The sequence below is a fragment of the Lathyrus oleraceus genome, chromosome 4 (assembly GCF_024323335.1).
Source record: "Lathyrus oleraceus cultivar Zhongwan6 chromosome 4, CAAS_Psat_ZW6_1.0, whole genome shotgun sequence".
In the NCBI taxonomy this organism is placed as follows: Eukaryota; Viridiplantae; Streptophyta; class Magnoliopsida; order Fabales; family Fabaceae; genus Lathyrus; species Lathyrus oleraceus.
The window spans coordinates 125,508,238-125,527,638 of record NC_066582.1 but is presented as its reverse complement, the minus strand read 5'-3'; the positions used below and the strand labels follow the sequence as shown (position 1 = coordinate 125,527,638).

Here is a 19,401-nt window from a genome sequence, read left to right as displayed (position 1 = left end):
TTTTTGTATCATTGTTGTCGATGTTACAAACTTTTGTGTTCTGGAGATTTTAAGTTGTTTTGAGTTGATTGACATACTCTTTTGATTATGCGATTAAGTTGAAATTTATGAGACTTAATGTCTTGAGTTACAATACTATTGTGGTATGTTTATTAGTGATTTCTCTGCGATGATACCGCAAACTCTGGGGTGAGCATGCGAGGACAGGTACTAAATGCCTTATTATACAAGTACTTGACTGAAATTAGATGTGTTGGATGTCGTGTAACATCCCAAGTATAAATCAGACGTGTTGGATGTCGTGTAACATCCCAGGTATAAATATGTGCACTTGATTTTTTTTTTGGAAACCCATGTTACGGAGCAGGTTATGTGTTTTAATGTGTGTGACACCCTTGTGGTTATGTTTATTAATTAAAATATCAGATTACTGTTTTGGGGTATAGAAGGGTGTTACATCGTAAGGAGGCTATGATCTGATAAAGTTATCTAGAAACAACTTAGTTCCATCTCATGTCTTCTATGCTAACTAACTCATGATATCCTGTATCGGTAAGTCGTCCAATATTCAGTCTCTCAAAAAGGCTTTTCATGATTATTTGGCAGCCTCGGTTGAAAGCTTCAACCTCACCAAATCCTTTGTTTATTCTAGTTCTATCACTGAGAGTCAGTTGGACATAATTCTGATTAGAAATGGTTTCACTAAATGTGTTCTTCCTTTAACTTACCTCAGGATCCCAATTTTTAGAGGGCGAGTCAAATCATCTCATCCCAATCCTATAGTTGATAAAATTTTGGAGAATGTGTGTAAGGGGACTTTGCTTTCTATGACATGTAGACTCACCCTTGTTAAAAACTATCATTCACAGTATGATAAGTTATTCCATCAGCATGTATTCTTGGCTTGTGGTACTGCTGAGAAAAATTAAGCAAGCTTGTAGGAACTTTATTTAGCCTGGTGACATTCACACTGCAAATATGTGTATGGTTTCATGGAGGAAGACTTGTCAACCTTACTCTAAAGGCGGTATGGGTTTGCATTTCTTAATCAGGTTGAATGAGGCCATAAACCTCAAGCTATCATGGAGTTTAAGAACTAGCAAGGATTATTGGACAATCCTCCTCAAGAAGAGAGTTTTCAATAGGAATGGAGTCATTAATTACCATATATTCTCCTCGATTTGGACGGGGTTAAAGTCTGAAGACTCAGTGCTTGATCATAACACTAGTTGCATTTGAGGCTCAGATACTAATATCAATTCCTGGTCTGCTTCCTTGTGCAATCAACCCCTGATCCATAATACTTCTTTGAATGTTCTCAGTTCCAAAGATATTAAAGTGAACACCTCCGTCTTTGATTTCATTTTTGATGGGTAGTGGAACTTCCCTACTTCTTGGAACATTTGGTTTCCCTTTTTAATTAATAGTCTGCCTTTTATCTCTTCCACTAACAACAACACTTCTGATCAGCCTGTGTGGAATCATACAGTGTTGGGTTCCCTCACCCTCAAGGATTCTTACTTCTTTGAAGATTGAGGAACCATGGATACTCATTGGGCCGGTTTTTTGTGTTGCACCGACATTTCTCCTAGCAAGTCTTTGGTTTTATGGAGGCTTTATCATGGGTAAATCCCTATTGAATCGCAGGTCACACAGAGAGGGATAGCTTTAGCGGCTATTCTGTTGTTTTTGCAATGCGACTGAAGAGAATATTGATCATTGTTTTTCATTGTTCTTTTGCTAGGTCTTTATGGAGTTGGCTAAAGGAGAAGGTTGGGATTAGTTCCAATCCTAATTCCCTGCCTGCTTAGTTTGAGTATTAAAACAATAACAGATTGCAACAAACAAGTCTTGTGTTGATAACAACCACCACCTTTATTATTAATCAAATTTGGCTTACCAGGAATAAATGCAAGCATGAGAATTTAAGCCCAGTAGGACAAACTCTACCAACAAAATTCTAGATCAGACTATGTTGGTTGGTAATAATACTAATAAGCTATCCTCTATCTCCATGGCTAACTTTGTGTTTCTTAAAGCTTTTGGTGTCACAATTAATCCGCCTAGAGCACCTAATATTATTGAAGTCCTTTGGACCCCTCATCTTCCTAATTGGTATAAGTTTAATTGTGATGGAGCGTTTCGTTCCATTACAAACGAGACGGGGTATGGTGGAATTTTTCGGAACTACAAGGGTGATTTTCTAATTGCTTACGCAGAAAATTTGATATTGCAGTTTGCAGAGGTTGGCATAAGCTTTGGATCGAAATCGACAGTTTGTTGGTCATCAAAGCTTGCTCAAATCCTAGTTTAATTCCCCGTGGCCTGAGAAACAAGTGGCTAGAGAACATCGGTCCCTCTAATTTTTCTAACTTACTCATTACGCATATATTTAGGGAATGAAATTCTTGTGTCGATGATTTTGCTAATATTGGCCTCAACGCAAATTTCACATTATTTTTTGACTCTATCCCTCTAGCTATTAGATAGAGTTTTCTAAATAATTTGTCAGGTATTCCTTTTTTTAGGTTCTCTTAATTTTGCCGGGGCTTGTGTGTGTCCTTTTTTAGATAGTTTCTTAATGCACCATATATTCTTCTAATGCACCACGCGAAAATTCTAAAATGCCCCCTAGTTTTTGAAGATGCATCTTCAGATGCACCCAACACACACACAATATAAACCATTATGAGTGACACCCTATAAGTTGGGTCATTTTTATTCTGGAGATGCATCTCCGAAACATTTCAAAAAATATATTCATAATTGATCAGTTCAGTAGAATTTTCGGAGCTACATCTCTGAAAGTTTGGGCGGGATTTTGAAATATTCGGTCACATTTGCATGTCAGATGTTTTCGGAGATGCATCTCCGGAATAATCTGATAAAATAAACAGTTGCATGATCATACATCAATTGTTGTTTTCCTCTACAAACCCTCACCAAAAACCTTTAATTCTCCATCCATTTTTCACTCCAAATCTCCAAACTTATGGTTCATCGTATCAAAGGGAGCAAAAGAAGTTAAAATTTAAAGTAAAGATCCTTTATTTCACACAACATTGCTCACATTAATCATGTATTTTGTCTGAAAAACGAGCATTGTGTTCGAAAATGTATCTCTGGAACGAGTATGAACATTTTCGGAGATGCATTTCCGGAACTAGTTTGTGTTCATTTTCCAACTCTATTTTCAGCAGTAGTGTTGATATACTGTTTTGTTGTAATTGTTTTTATTAGATATTATGCACCCCAATATTTTCCCAAAATAAGTTATTTCTCAGAATTTCCAAGGTATTGTTGTGAAGGCGGTAGATGTTGGGAACCAATTTAAAAACTAGCAAGAGTTTGAATCTCATGATCAAATGCTTCAATGGATTCATATGGAGGCCTCTAAACTTGGATATAGTGTGGTTATTGGAAGGTACGATAATGGTTTAGATGGAAGATGCGCTTTTGTGACTGAATTCTGGTATCAGATATGAGATGTCGAAGGTAATGTCACGACACTAATATCTGAATAATACAAACAGGATCAAAGATATAGAACAATAATGCAAGAGACACAAGCAATTGTTAACCCAGTTCGGTGCAACTCACCTACGTCTGGGGGCTACCAAGTCAGGAAGGAAATCCACTAAATAGAATCAGTTCAAAGACTCTCAGTAAACAACACAAGTTACAATCTTTTTCACCTAATCTCTACCCGTATGACTTCTACCTAAGAACTCTTAGATATGAGATCCCACTCACTCCCCCTCAATCACACCAGTGATATTAAACAAGAATTATACTGAAATGAAGACACTCTTCAAAGACACACACTTAATCTTACTTAGCAACTTCAATCAAGTAGACACACACTCATGCTTAAAAGCTTAGAGTGACAAATTACAACTCAAAAATTAGACCAATTCAATCATCTATGGATGAATTGAATGGCTTACAAGTCACACGACTACACAAGACTAAAACCCTTATTCTCTCTCAATATTTCGCTCTATATTTCTTGTGTATCAAATCAGGTTTTCCATGTCCTTTTTATAGAAGCATTCAGCTGGGCTTGGACATCATAAAACCCTAAAACTATTTTCCATTCAAATCTTATTATGACAGTTGATTAGATCTCTTTGGAAAATAAGTTAATCACGTTGTAATTACTGATTGATAGCGTGTTCAATTAACTCATCAATCATACACAGATTGCCATTAAAAGCGCAATCACATAATACATAACATTCAGACTGAATGTTCTGTATACAGATGTCATGACATCGGGTCTGACATCCTGGAACAATTCTGCATAATTCCATTTTAAATATCCAACAGGTACATAATATCAGATGTCATGACATCGGGTATGACATCCTGAAACAATCCCGCATAATTATATTTTAAACCTCCAGCAGGTACAAGATATCTTATGTTAAGACATCACATGTAACATCTTGTGAACCCTCTTGGTTTTACCAAAATTTCTACCAACACCTAGAACCAACAAACTCCCCCTTTGGCAAATGTTGGCTAAAACATATATCAGTCCATTTTGTTCACAAGAAAAAACACATCAGCAGTTAAACAACATAACAACGTTTAAGCAGCAACAGAAGCAAACAGAATTACTAGCTATAATAGCAACTAGTAAAACACACATAAAAAACACATGGGTACTTCTTCTCCCCCTAAGTGTGTTCAATACAGACATCTCCTTCAGCACCTGTAACATTCAGAGTTACCCTCTGACATCTCCTTCAACATCACCTGTGCAACACATAACATGCACAGAACATCAGACATCTCCTCCAACATCACAGAACAGAACATCATTCTGTTCAACATCAGACATCTCCTTCAACATCAGCTGTTCCACATCACAAAATAGAACATCATTCTGTCCCACATCAAACATCTCCTTCAACATCAGCTATTTATCTATTTAGCCTAGCTAGCTACATCAACACTGCAGATCTCCACATCCACACATTTAACTGCAGCTCTCCACATAATCACTTCTCCCCCTTTTTTGTCAAAATAGACCAAAGTGACCAATTAGACAAAATAAATGTCAATCAGTCCAGCAGAGAATGTCACAAAGGATGTTATAACATTTAAAATGTTAAAACACAATGTCAGGAGATACAAAACCATAATTATACACAGCTGCAATAGCTGAGATAATCAGAAATCCAGAGAACTCATAAAGAGCCCAAATATTACATCATGGCATCTGAAAGGACTGCAAAAAAAAAAAAATACAAACATCAAACAGAAAAACAACAAAACATCCAAGCATCCAAAACAGCATCCAGAAACACACAGCAATAAAACAAGGGGACCATCACCACAACTTAGTCTAAGGAAGTAGCATCTTCTTCACCTTCAGATTCAGAACTGCCACTAGATTGATCTTGAGAATTAGACCTCTCACTTGAGGTGTGGGCATCTGACTCCTTGGCTTCACCAACCTTATCCATCTCTTCTTGCTCCAAGCTACTAATGAGAACCTCTAAAGCCTCTTTCCTAGCCTTGGAAACCCTAATCCCAGTTTCCAGCTCCTTACAAGTTTCCTTCAATTGAGCAATCAGGCCATGTTGAGAGGCTGGCTCCTTCCTTGCAGATGTCATGACAATGTCATTGACATGACTTCCTTCAAATAACTTGTAGTGAATGGACAATGGAGGCTTCCTTCGATTGGGGATATCACTTGTGTTTAGAATACCAGGTTGCTGGCTTAAAATAATTCCACAAATGATAGAGGGAAAGGCAATAGGTAGCTTTACTGCATTAGTGGAGGCATGTCTAACAATTTGTTCAAACATGAACCTTCCAAAATCAAAGTTGAGCCTGGTTCCAATAACATAGATTATCCTTCAAAGACCATTAGAGATAGTTGAGATATGGTTTGTTGGCATCCAGTTGGTTGAACCAATCTTATGCAAGATGGCATACTTTACAGTTAATTTGCCAGCAAATAGATGCTTTTTGCTTGGCCATTCCTTGACTTGGCTAGCAGTGATTGTCCTACAGACTTCATCGTCTGTAGCCTCTAACTCCACAACTCCTTTAGTTCCTCTCCCTAGGAACTTATTGATTATAGTTGGGGAGAACCTTACACATCTTCCTCTCACAAACACCTTGCAAAATTCCTTGCTATTCTTGTTAGAAATTATTGGTGTAAGCCCTAGAGGCCAATACTTTTGGTACTTGTATCGAATTATTTATTAATAATAAAAGGCTTTTTCTTTATTACGGTTGCTTAATAAAGTCCCTAAAATAGCTAGTCCGTTTAATGTATCAAGTGTGACTTGATCATGAGATCACATTAAACATAAGGACAATATTCTTAAAGTATCCGTAGTTGAGCTTTATTGTGAAGTGGGATAACATTAAAGCATAAAGACTATTATGTATATAGACTGATGATCACATCTCATGGATCATGGATAATGAGTTATCAAGTCTTAAACATAGGTATTAATATTAAGAGTAATATTTATACTGGATTGGCCCGCTATGAGAATACTATATAGAAAGTTATGCAAAGTGCCATAAGTTATTCTCATGGTGATAATGGTGTATACCACCCTTCGACCTGAAACCACTATGGATCCTAGATGTAGAGTCGAGTGCTTTATTGTTGATCAAACATTGTCCGTAACTGGATAACCATAAAGAGAGTTGATGGGTACTCCACGAAGCATGCTGAGGGACATGAGTGACCTAGATGGAATTTTTGCCCATCCTGTATAACAAGATAAATATCTATGGGCCCAATATTGAACTGGACAAGGATGACACGGTCTATGCCTTGTGTTCAATATAGACATAAGGGAAAAAGGGTAATTCTACACATAAGTATTATCACATAAGGATTTGTCAGATCACATGACATTTTCGTGTCTTGGGTAGCAGTGATGTGTTGCTAGATACCGCTCACTATTTATTATGTCAAATGTGTGATTTAATATAATTGCCAATGTCGCGAAAACCTACAGGGTCACACACAAAGGACGGATTGATGAGAGATAGAGTAACTAAGGAACACCGTAAGGTACGGTGCACTTTAGTGAATTGTAGAACATCGTAAGGTACGGTGTACTTAAGTAGAATACGAAATATAGTAAGGTACCACGCGCTTAAGTCTTTTTGGGCATATTATAAAATATGGGCCACATACACTTGAGTGGGCTTTTTAGCTTGAAGCCCACACAAGTGGTTCTATAAATAGAACCCTTGTGCAAAAGCATTTGCAGCAGTTGCATTTTCGTTTTATTTCTCTCTTTCTCTCTCTCTCTCTCTCTCACTCAAAGCCTTCATTCATAACAGCTAGCACTGAGATTGAAGGAATCCGTTCGTGTGGACTGAGTAGAGGCGTTGTCATCGTTCAACGTTCATGATCGCTCCGTAGATCTGCATCAAAGGTTTCAACCGTCACAAGAGGTAACTATTCTATCACTGATCATGCCCATTCGTAAGGATCTCTAAAGGAGAAAATTTTAATTTCCGCTGCGTTTTGGATCGCACTTCTCCTTCAGAAATATCCTCAGGGATATTAACCACAAACTCCTTCACCAAACCTTCAAAGCATTAGGGTAATGCACTAACTGTCTTCAACAAACCTGCAGACTTGATCAATTCCATAACCTCCTTCACTTCTACAGCATCTTTCCCTAGTTCCCTCTCCACAACAACTCTCCTCTGTATAACAAATTTCCACTTGGAAGCACCATCTTCCAGATGGAAGGAAATGTTGTCCAAATGCACAACTGCAACCTTAGCTGGAGACTTTCTAACAGTTTTCCTTTTAGTAGGAGAAATTTCTGGGACATCGTCTTCGACATCATCTTCAGAGTCAGAACTTTCTCTGACCTTCCTCTTCTTAACCTCTACTTTACTCCATGATTTAGAAGGACCTACAACAGCAACCTTCCTCCTAGTTCTGGCTGTCAACATCTCAACCACAATCTTGCTTTCCTGGTTTTCATTTTCTTTGCAACACTTGGTTTCAAGTGATGAACCAGGGTGGCATCTTCTTCTTCTAAACTCTCTTCCTCCAAATCAATTACTCTCTCAGCAGTGTCAGGCTTCTTAGAATGAGAAGCATCTATAGGATTCTTGCTAGGCATGGTTTTTCCTAGAGAGCACAGTCCCTCAGCAGCAATGTCTTTCTCTGATCTAGATGAATCATCATCTTTCTCAGTTTGAGGTTCCACCTCAGGTGAGGGGTCCCTTCTAGACAGAGGAGTCGAAACTCCCTTGACTGCATGTCCTTCGTTTAGAATCCTAGTTACCAGGTTCCTAATAACACGATCTGTATAGTCATGTCATCCTTAGGAGGAGGGTTTTCAGAGTTGTTACCTTAATTGTTTCCAGCCGTGGAAGAAGGGCCAGGGGCGTCACCTGGGATTACAGAAAGAGGAATAACCTCCAAAATATCTTCATCCAGAAACTCCATGGAGGGAGTCCTTGCTTTGTGAGTGGGTTTTGAACCAGAGGATGAGGGATGTTGTGACATTTTGTTGAACTTTTGAGAAACGTTTTGTTGCCCTAGAGATGGTCTGAGCAGTTGGATGAAGATGGAAGTGGTTGTGTTGAGGTAGCGTGTGAAGATGGTATAGATACTAGTTCCAATACTAGGTAATGATTTACCATAAATAAGGCACTTTCTTTTAAGTGAGCAGACAATATTTTTATTACCTTTTCCACTCCACTTTAATTGCTATAAATTCTCATGAATACAAATCCCTATTTTCCCTCTTAAACATTCAAACTGATTAACATCCAAAGCCTTTGTAAATATATCAGCTAATTGCATTTTAGTAGTAACATGCTCCAGTGCTATGATTTTCTCTTCCACAAGTTCTCTAATGAAGTGATGACAAATATCAATGTGCTTTATCCTGCTGTGCTGAATAGGATTTTTGGAAATAGTTATAGCACTCAGGTTGTCACAATACAATGTCATGACATCTTGTGTGACATAGTATTCAGTCAACATTTGTTTTATCCAAACCAATTGAGAGCAGCTACTTCCAGCTGCTATGTATTCAGCTTGATATATAACACAAACACCATTTTCATCTTTGGAGACTTTCAAATGTGTAGGAGCAGGTGTCCTTTTATGACTTGCATTCTCCATACCAACCTTCTTAACATTGTTCTTGGCATATTTGCTTTGAGATAGAAAAATAGAATCTTCTATCTGCTTGACTTGTAGCCCAAGTCCAACAAGGCTCATCTCAAATTCAGACTGTATTTGTCTAACAACATGTTCTACCTTCTCATTCTCCAGTTGAGTTATTACCTTCTTCTGGCTTTCAACCTGTTTACACACTTCTGTACTTCTGTGACACAACTTTCTGTAGGTAGTGGCCAACTCTTCAAAGGTTACTTCATCATCACTTGAGTCTTCATCAGAACCCCATCTTCTAGTCAAGGTAGTCACCAAATTTGCAGACTCTTCTGTTTCACTTTCATCAGACCAAGTGGCAGCAAGACTCCTCTTCTGTTTCTTGAGGTAGATTCCACATTCAGTTCTAATGTGTCCATACCCATCACATTCATGGCACTGAACTCCTTTTCCTTCTTTGGGCTTTTCATCTGACCTTGTTCTTCTTCCAGCATTGTTGCATTTACTGATGTCAGATGAGATGTTCTTGACATTTGCCTTAGATCTTACATCCATCTTTTTCAGAAGTCTGTTGAACTGTCTTCCCAACATTGCTACATCATTTGCCAGATCTTCTTCAACATCCTGACCACTTTCCTCCTCTTCCTCCTCAGTGTTTGACATGAAGGCTATGCTTTTGGATTTCTTTTCAGATCCATCACACATTCCCATCTCAAATGTTTGGAGGGAACCAATTAGCTCATCAACTCTCATATTGGAGATGTCTTGAGACTCTTCTATGGCTGTCACCTTCATAGCAAATCTCTTAGGGAGTGACCTGAGTATTTTCCTTACAAATTTTTCATCTGACATCTTCTCTCTCAGGGCTCCTGAGGCATTAGCAATTTCAAGGATACTCATATGAAATTCATGAATATTTTCATCTTCTTTCATCCTTAAATTTTCAAACTTGGTGGTGAGCAGCTGCAGTCTAGACATCTTCACTCTAGAGGTGCCTTCATGAGTGGTTTTGAGAATGTCCCAAGCATCTTTAGCCACCTCACAGTTGTTTATCAATCTGAAGATATTCTTGTCTACTCCATTGAATATAGCATTCAATGCTTTAGAATTTACAAGAGCTAGATCATCCTCCTCCTTGGTCCATTGTTCTTCAGGCTTTTTATAAGTTGTAGCTTCTCCTTTCTTAGTAACTATTGGATGTTCCCAGCCTGTCAACACATCCTTCCAAGCCTTATTATCCAGAGATTTTAGGAAGGCTACCATTCGAGGTTTCCAGTAGTCATAGTTGGATCCATCTAAAATAGGTGGTCTGTGAACAGATCCTCCATCTCTCTCCATAGTACCAGAAAGTATCGTCCCTAGATCTCACTCAGAACCAGAGCAGGATGCCTGCTCTGATACCAATTGAAATTCTGGTATCAGATATGAGATGTCGAAGGTAATGTCACGACACTAATATCTGAATAATACAAAGAGGATCAAAGATAGAGAACAATAATGCAAAAGACATAAGCAATTGTTAACCCAGTTCGGTGCAACTCACCTACGTCTGGGGGCTACCAAGCCAGGAAGGAAATCCACTAAATAGAATCAGTTCAAAGACTCTCATTAAACAACACAAGTTACAGTCTTTTTCACCTAATCTCTACCCGTATGACTTCTACCTAAGAACTCTTAGATATGAGATCCCACTCACTCCCCCTCAATCACACCAGTGATATTAAACAAGAATTATACTGAAATAAAGACACTCTTCAAAGACACACACTTAATCTTACTTAGCAACTTCAATCAAGTAGACACACACTCATGCTTAAAAGCTTAGAGTGACAAATTACAACTCAAAAATCAGACCAATTCAATCATCTATGGATGAATTGAATGGCTTACAAGTCACACGACCACACAAGACTAAAACCCTTATTCTCTCTCAATATTTCGCTCTATATTTCTTGTGTATCAAATCAGGTTTTCCATGTCCTTTTTATAGAAGCATTCAGCTTTGCTTGGACATCATAAAACCCTAAAACTATTTTCCATTCAAATCTTCTTATGACAGTTGATTAGATCTCTTTGGAAAATAAGTTAATCACGTTGTAATTGCTGATTGATAGCGTGTTCAATTAACTCATCAATCATACACAAATTGCCCTTAAAAACACAATCACATAATACATAATATTCAGACTGAATGTTCTGTATACAAATGTCATGACACCGGGTCTGACATCCTGGAACAATCCTGTATAATTCCATTTTAAATATCCAGCAGATACATGATATCATATGTCATGACATCGGGTATGACATCCTGAAACAATCATGCATAATTATATTTTAAACCTCCAGCAGGTACAAGATATCTTATGTTAAGACATCACATGTAACATCTTGTGAACCCTCTTGGTTTTACCAAAATTGCTGTCGACACCTAGAACCAACAGTGACAATGACATGCGAAAGAAGTGAAAAATATACAACTTCACTCGGGATTTTTAAAAGAGACGACGCCGATATAAAAAAATGTGAGTGTCTATTTAAGGTGTGTGGTTACATGTTGCCAAACAAAAATTGGAGATTTAATGTCATATGTGGTTTGCATAACCATGATTTGTGTGAAAAATTAGTCGGTCATCCTAGTGTGTGTCGGCTCATGCCGGAAGAGAAAGAATGTGTTACTGATATGACACTGAATTTGGTTCAACCAAAAATATACTTGGAACATTGAAACGAAAAAGACCCGAAAATGTATCAAATATCAAGTAAGTGTATAATATTCGGTACCAAACTAACAAGACGCTTATGGGGATAGAACTGAAATGCAACAACTCTTGAAATTGTTGGATGATAACGATTACATGTCTAGGTAAAATTGTGAATCTCGAGTACCGTTCACCGTCGATTAACAACTGAGGGAAGATTGAGTTCAACAAATTTGAGCTCAAGACGCAAACAGATGTAAGGGCTACGTGAAATATATATTTCCGTTTCGAAACAAAAGTTCTGCTAGTGATGTGTGTGTTACGAAAATGTAACTACGAAAATATTTCAAAGATGTATCTTTAGAATAAAAAAACTAAATAATAAGACATCCCTCAGAATGATCTATATTTAATGTGTGTTCAAATACGTCCGAAAATACTTCTATAAAAATTAGAGGCATTTTTAAATTTTCGCATAGGAGGTCTTAAGAATTTTTTTTATCCGGTTGTAACACCATGCTTTTTAATATATCTTGGCCTTTATTAAAAAAAACCATTTACCTACCCTACGAAGCATATTTTGATTTCGCCTATGGTTTTGTATGGGAATACATTACTCCGCCACCTGCGTCGTCACTCCGATCAGCAATGAAAAGGTTCAAAACAACTCTTTCCAACCTCCGATTCCTCAACTCGTCATTCGCCATCCGAGTCACTCCAACTCGGTCGCCCCAATTCACTCACAACCACCAGGTTTCTCACTTCTCTCCCTATACTTCACCACCCTTTTTCGCCCCCTTTCCGTTTCATGATTTGCGTTTCCCAACCACTCAACAAAAACACTATTTTTCTTCGAAACCCAACTCCGTTGTAGAGCTTGTTTTGACCAACGCTTGGTCTCAAGGGTTTGAACACGAGTTAGAAAAATGTTACCCATCTTTGACCCACGAAACTGTTGTTTACATTTTGAAGCATTTGGAAAATGACCCACTAAAAGCTTCTTGCTTTTTCAATTGGGTCTGTAAGAAAGAATGGTTTTTGGCAAGTTCTTCATTGTGTAACCTGGTTCTTAGGATTTTAGCTAATAAGGTTACAATTGATCAATTTTGGGTTACTCTAACGATGATGAAGAAAAAAGGGTTCTATCTTGATCGGGTTACGCATACAACGGTTTTAGAGGGTTTTAGAAGAGAGAAAATGAATAGGGATTTTGCTTGTCTTAAAACCTTTTTTAAGCAAATGCTTAAGGAAAATGCAAGGCAAAGTGTTTTCACTAAGGTTGTTGGTATCATTTCAGGATCTGAATGGGGTGATGAGGTTATGAATGAACTTGCGGGGCTTAAAATTAAATATTCGGATAGTTTTGTAATACGGGTTTTGAAAGAGCTTCGGGGTTGTCCTTTAAAGGCTTACAAGTTCTTCCATTGGGTTGGGAAGCAATCTGGTTATCAACAGAATTCAGTGACTTACAATGCAGTTGCTAGAGTTCTTGCGAGGCCTGGTTCGGTTGACGAGTTTTGGAGTGTTCTTGAGGAGATGAAGAGTGTGAACCATGGATTGGATATTGATACTTATATGAATATAAAAAAGCAGTTTGTGAAGAATCAGATGATGGAGGATGCTGTCAAGCTTTACGAGGTTATGATGAATGGTCCGTATGAGCCATCGGCTCGTGATTGCTGTGTCATTTTAAATGCAACTGCTACAAGTGATTCACCAAATTCTGAACTAGCTTTCAGGGTAGCCGAGAAATATGAATCTGCAGGACATACTCTCACAAAGGAAATCTATGATGGAATCCACCGGTGTTTGACAAGTGCTGGGAAATTTGACGAAGCAGAAAATATTGTTAAGACTATGAGAAATGCTGGCTATGAACCGGATAACACCACCTACAGTCAAATGATTTTTGGACTTTGTAAGATGAAGAGGGTTGAAGAAGCATGTAAGGTGTTGGAGGAGATGGAATCTAGTGGCTGCATTCCTGATAACAAAACTTGGTCCATCCTGATCCAAGGGCATTGTGCTGCCAATGAAGTAGAGAAGGCGTTACTTTGTTTAGTTACGATGGCTGAAAAGGGCTGCGACGCAGATGCAGATGCTATAGGCGTTCTGGTTGACAGTTTTCTTAGTCAAGAGAAAATAGATAATGCATACAAGTTTCTTGTAGAGATGGTTAGGAATCACAGCACATTTCCTAGGCAACGTACATATGAGAGATTGATTGAAAACCTATTAGGAATTCGAAAAATCGAGGATGCAATTGACCTTTTATGTTTGATGCGTAAACACAATTACTCCCCATTCATCAAACCTATTGTGCAGTATGTTTCAAAGTATGGTACCATGGAGGATGCTGAGAAATTCCTGAAGGCATGGAGAAAGAAAAGTCCTCAGTCCCATTCAGCCTATCTTCATGTTTTTGAATCATTTGTCGGAGAAGGTAGACTCACAGAGGCCAAAGATCTATTGTCCAAGTGTCCTTCTCGTATAAGGAAACGTAAACAAGTCAGTGAGTTTTTTGCTTCAGCGGAGAATCAGATCGCTGCTGCTGCTACTGCTAGTGCTAATTGATTCCAGAACTTTTTTCACTTCCTAGTGTTCATCTCATTGTTTTTCAATTACCTACAATCATGCCAACGAAGCATGGTTCGGCTGAAAGATCCGACCTGTAAGTACCATGGTAAGCTATTGACTTGTGGTATGCAATGATCTTGGATTGAGGCAAGTGTCAACCTCCAAGAATCACTGTTTTGGGGGTGAAAATTGAAGGAAGAGTGATGTTATCATTTTCAATGAATTACTTTTTTGTCACGAAGTTCTTCACCGTTGACTACGTAATGAATGTTTGTTGTTTCTTTTGGCAATGAACGGGTTTGGTTCTTGATGATTTGTAACCTTAAAAAGGGGAAAGGTTGGTGTTGATGATTTACCCCTTCTAGTGCTAGACAAGTTGGAAGAGGCCAAAGTAATTATAAGAATATAAAATTAATTTTGAAATATTTGGTTCTCCTAAAGTAGAGATGGTTTTGTCTCTATAATTAATTTTACAGAAAGTTCACTCAATCAATTCTTGTCAATGCAAAACCAAATAAATTCATTATAAAAAACAGGAGTATGAAAACCACATGAATGCATCTTTAGCCAAGGTATTAGGAAAGTACTTTATTTTCAAATGTTAATCATTAGCCAAATCTTGTCTCTACACTCAAATTAGTGTAGAATTAAGGGTCAATTTATTTTAAAAAAAATGATTTTTCTTTGTATTTTTGAAAATGAATTCTATAAAATTGTTTTTTATGATATTATAAGTTTTTTAAAATTTACTTTTTATAAATTAAAAGACTAATTTTAATATTCTATAACTTAAACATACATTATTAAAGATTAAAACATATTTAAAATCATAATTTTTACAAAAAAGTTATATCTCAGAAATTATTTTTATGAAAAATTATTTGAAATAGTTTTAAATTAAGTGATTTTTAAAAATTTGATATCCATTTTTTTTATAAAATGATGATATACCTAAAATAACATTTTAAGAATAATTATTCAAAGTAAATTTTCATTTGAAATTTTTATGAAAAAAAATTTTATAATTTTTTTTACAACAAAATATATAATATTATAAAAATTATTTAAAAAAAAGTCAGTACAAGAGTTAATTAACCACATTATTCGAAAGAACTTTTGATAATTGAATCAACAACATTATATATCCTAAACATCATAAAAAAAATGAATCTAAGTAAAAAAATGTGATATGATTCATAATTTTAAGTGTTTGTATCTTCTTTGGATCATATTATAAGTAATGGTGTTTCTCTCTTAATATTGAAACATATACACACAATTATAAAAATAGTCTTCTAAACATCACTCTTTTAAAACCTCTTAAATAAAACTTTCTTGAAAAAGGGAAAATAATTTTTAACATGTATACAAGATTATGATTTTAAGCATAATCATTAATGAAGTGCATCTCGTCCCATAATTAACTATGGATCTGGATCAACTCCTGTGGAATATCTGCTGCTCTCTATTCTACTTTCGTCTTGATCATTAACTTAATTTAATAGCATGAAAGAGAAAAAAAGTAAAAGAAGATTAAACAATTAGAGTCGAATCCAACGATCAATATCGCACAAGAGAGATGGCAGAACCAAAAATGCTGGAGGGGATCTGTTTCCATCAACTATGGATGTGTCATTATCGTTTATACACCTATTTTAGTTGAGTACTCGATTATGATTATTGTATAATCGATTATGATGTGTATCATGTCAAATGTTTCCTAAAACTCTTCAAATAATTAACTATGAATATGCCATAATTTATTATGGAACCAGGACACACTATTTTCATTATTTCATTTTATATGGAAACTTATGGCAGCTCACCAATATATAAGATCATAATGGTCATTTGAAAAACACATTAGTTGACTAAAAACCTTGCAATTTTTTTTTCTATCTCCCCCTCTCTCCCACACACACGTGCGCGCGCACACATGCACGTACTCATGCATACACGCGCGCGCACAGACTCAGTTTCACAATTTCATACATTTGATATATGTGTGTTAAGAGAGAAACTCTTATATAAATATTATTTGTAATCATTGTTATTATTATTATTATCTCATTGTAAGATATAAAAGTTGCAATCTGAAACTGTGTTAAAAACTTGATTGTTAGTGAAAATCTCAATGTGCTCTTCTTGAGGACTGAACATAGGCCACATGATTTGGGGAACTAGAATAAAGTCGGGCATAGTCTTTCCTTTCTCCCTTATTTCTTTCATTATTCAATTCATTATCTTTAATCTTTACTCTAATATACCTTATATGGAAAACTCTTTTGAAAACCATTTATTTCCTAATAGTTTGGAAAAAAGTTTTTATATCTATAATTCACTTCCACTTTTATGTTTGAAGTCATTTTTTTAACATATTGACCTTAAAAGAATTTATTTATCGTACTTTTGTTGATGAATTAAGCTATTATAATCAAGCGGACTAACTTTTACACCAAGAAAATATTTCATCTTGCCCAAATCTATTATGGTAAATCTATCTTGCATTGAGATTTTAATGCTCTCAAACATTTTCTCATCATTTCGTATGTTCATCAAATCATCAACCTAAAGATTGAAAATGATCTTTATCTTGGTCTTATTTTTTTGACAAACAAGGTGTGCTTATGTGGATATTTGTTGAGTTGTTCTTGATAAAAATATGACTCAATTTTAGTGTACCAAACTCTTAGTGATTGTTTGAGTTTATACAATTCCTTTTTGAGATTATACATTTCCATACTCTTGATATCCAAGAGGTTGATCACCAAAAAAATCTTCAACCAACTCTATGTGAACGAAAGCACTTTTCTCATCAAATTGATATAAATTCCATTTCCTATATGCTACCAAAGCCAAGATAGTTTTAATAGTGTACCATCTAGCAAATGGGAAAATCGTTATAGTTTATTCCATGTTTCTGAGAGTATCCATTTGCCATCAACCTTGATTTGTGATTTTTATTTACCCATTTTAATTGGACTTTGTTTTGTATATCAATTTGATATCAATATATCTACAACCTAATGGTAAATTTGTTAGCTACCACATGTTGTTCTTTTCTATTGATTTTATTTCTTGGTCCATCACTTCCCTCAAAATTCAAGCATATCATCTTCTTATATGTGCTTGGATAATCACTTGTGCTAAAAATGAAAAAGCTGTATAACTTTATACATTCTACAACTTCTTGCCCCATGACAACATCCCTAAGGTATGCATATTTTCTTCCTTCTCTTGGAGGTAGTTCATATTCATCAAAGTCAACTTCCTCATCATTAAATCAAGTGCATTGGTCTTATTATTACCTTCATTTATTTGTTCTTCATGATTTCCAACTTTTATCTTTGGACCATTTTTCTTTGAGCTAACTTTTTCTTCCTTAATAACATCAACTTCAATTTTATGCTTTTGTGAAAATTAACTTTGATTCTAACTCTTGAATTCTTCAAACTTTACGTCTCTAGTTATCACAATATCCTTCTTGACATATCATATAACATGTATGCCTTAGATTCTTCTCTGACACCAAGGTGGACACACTTGATACCTTTTTTTTCTAGCTTCTTTTTTTAAACATTTGGCACATGCGCATATGCTACACATTCAAACACTCTGAGGTGATTAATTAAGTGCTTCACTTTAATCCAAGTTTCTCCAGGAGTGATCTCTTTGACAAACATGATTTAAAGGATCTAGATCCATCTTCTATCTTTTGAGCATATCAAAGGAACTTGATTTTTCTTGCAAGGCATATGTCCATGTTTCCCTACTACAACCATTTGTGAAAGTGTTTAAATAATAAGTACTTGGATTTATTGGTCAACAAATATAAGGTTGTATGATTCTAACTTACTAGTAGCTTTCCATAAGGCTTGCTTATAGATAACATCACTTTGTTGTTTCCTAATCACACAGTCTGAACATATGTTATTCAATTCTTTTAGAGTAGGTAGGCCTTTTACCATGTATTTCTTCACAAGAATATTAAGGTCTTTGAAACTGAGGTGACTATATCTATAATGTCACAAATAAATATTGTCTTCGGTCATTTGTAAGCTCATAAGAATTACCAAAAGTGCAAAATTTACAAGTATTCTTTCTGAGGATATTTGTTTGGACATGCTCAAACCCTTCTCCTCATGAAATACCATGCAACCGCCGTTATGAAATACAATGCGCTATTTCTTCTTCAATAGATGACCTATGCTTAGAAGATTTTTTATAAGGCTTGATAAGTAGTAAACATCACTAAGGACTTAAGTTGTTCCTCTTATGCACCACCTTAGGTTTCATAGCCCTATGAGAGGTCATATTGTTGAAAATTGCAATGATTCCTGCAAAGTAACATGTGACAGATTCACACTCTGGCATACAAAGAACCTCAAAATCTCTAAAAAGAGCTTGTAAATGAGCATATTTCAGTTTAGTAGATCCTTGAAATTTCTTGTGTATCGATTCTTTAATGTCCTCTGTTGTGCTGCGCACGAAGATTATTTCAAGATTTGAATGATCAATGGTTTGAAACACGTCATTCTTCACCTCCAAGTCTCAAAACTAGCTATCAACAACAAACTCAATTTCCTATGATGTAAATTTCCTATGGTGTAGTGTCTGCAAGATACACCTTGACACAATCTTCAATAAGACTTTAATTCTCCTTGGATCATAATAAATTTTCCTCAAGCTTCGCAATGATCTAGATACCATTAAATTTGGAATGAAAGATGGTGAAAAATTCGAATTCACATCAATTACAAGGAATAAAATTGAGGACAAAGAAAAAGGAAGAATCTTGACAAGTTCTTGATAAACAAAAACAAGATCAAAGAGGGATGCCCCCAAACAACTTACAAGAAAAATCGCGTTCGATGAACAAGACAATTGTTCTGACTCTTTAAGAAGTGAATTTAATATTTAAAGTAAGGGTGTTCAAAATCGAACCAACCCAATAGAAAACCGCAAACCAAACCAAATCAAACCAAAATCGCA

The 19,401-nt window shown here is 36.0% G+C and overlaps 1 protein-coding gene across 2 annotated transcripts; it reads left to right on the top strand.

Moving 5' to 3' along the window:
• Nucleotides 1–12,330: 12,330 nt before the first annotated feature.
• LOC127073979 (pentatricopeptide repeat-containing protein At3g48250, chloroplastic) lies at nt 12,331–14,834 on the top strand. Of its 2 annotated transcripts, XM_051015232.1 has the most exons (2): nt 12,372–12,585; nt 13,130–14,834. In XM_051015232.1, exons 1-2 carry the CDS (start codon nt 12,435–12,437, stop codon nt 14,404–14,406), a joined length of 1,428 nt encoding a protein of 475 aa, XP_050871189.1. In that variant the 5' UTR covers nt 12,372–12,434; the 3' UTR covers nt 14,407–14,834. The 2 variants fall into 2 exon arrangements, with proteins under 2 accessions (XP_050871188.1, XP_050871189.1); XM_051015231.1 differs by having other exon boundaries at nt 12,331–14,834.
• The last annotated feature ends 4,567 nt before the right edge of the window (nt 14,835–19,401 follow it).

Coding starts and splice junctions, on each gene's coding strand:
- LOC127073979 (XM_051015231.1), top strand. CDS start 12,349: ATGCTTTTTAATATATCTTGGCCTTTATTAAAAAAAACCATTTACCTA.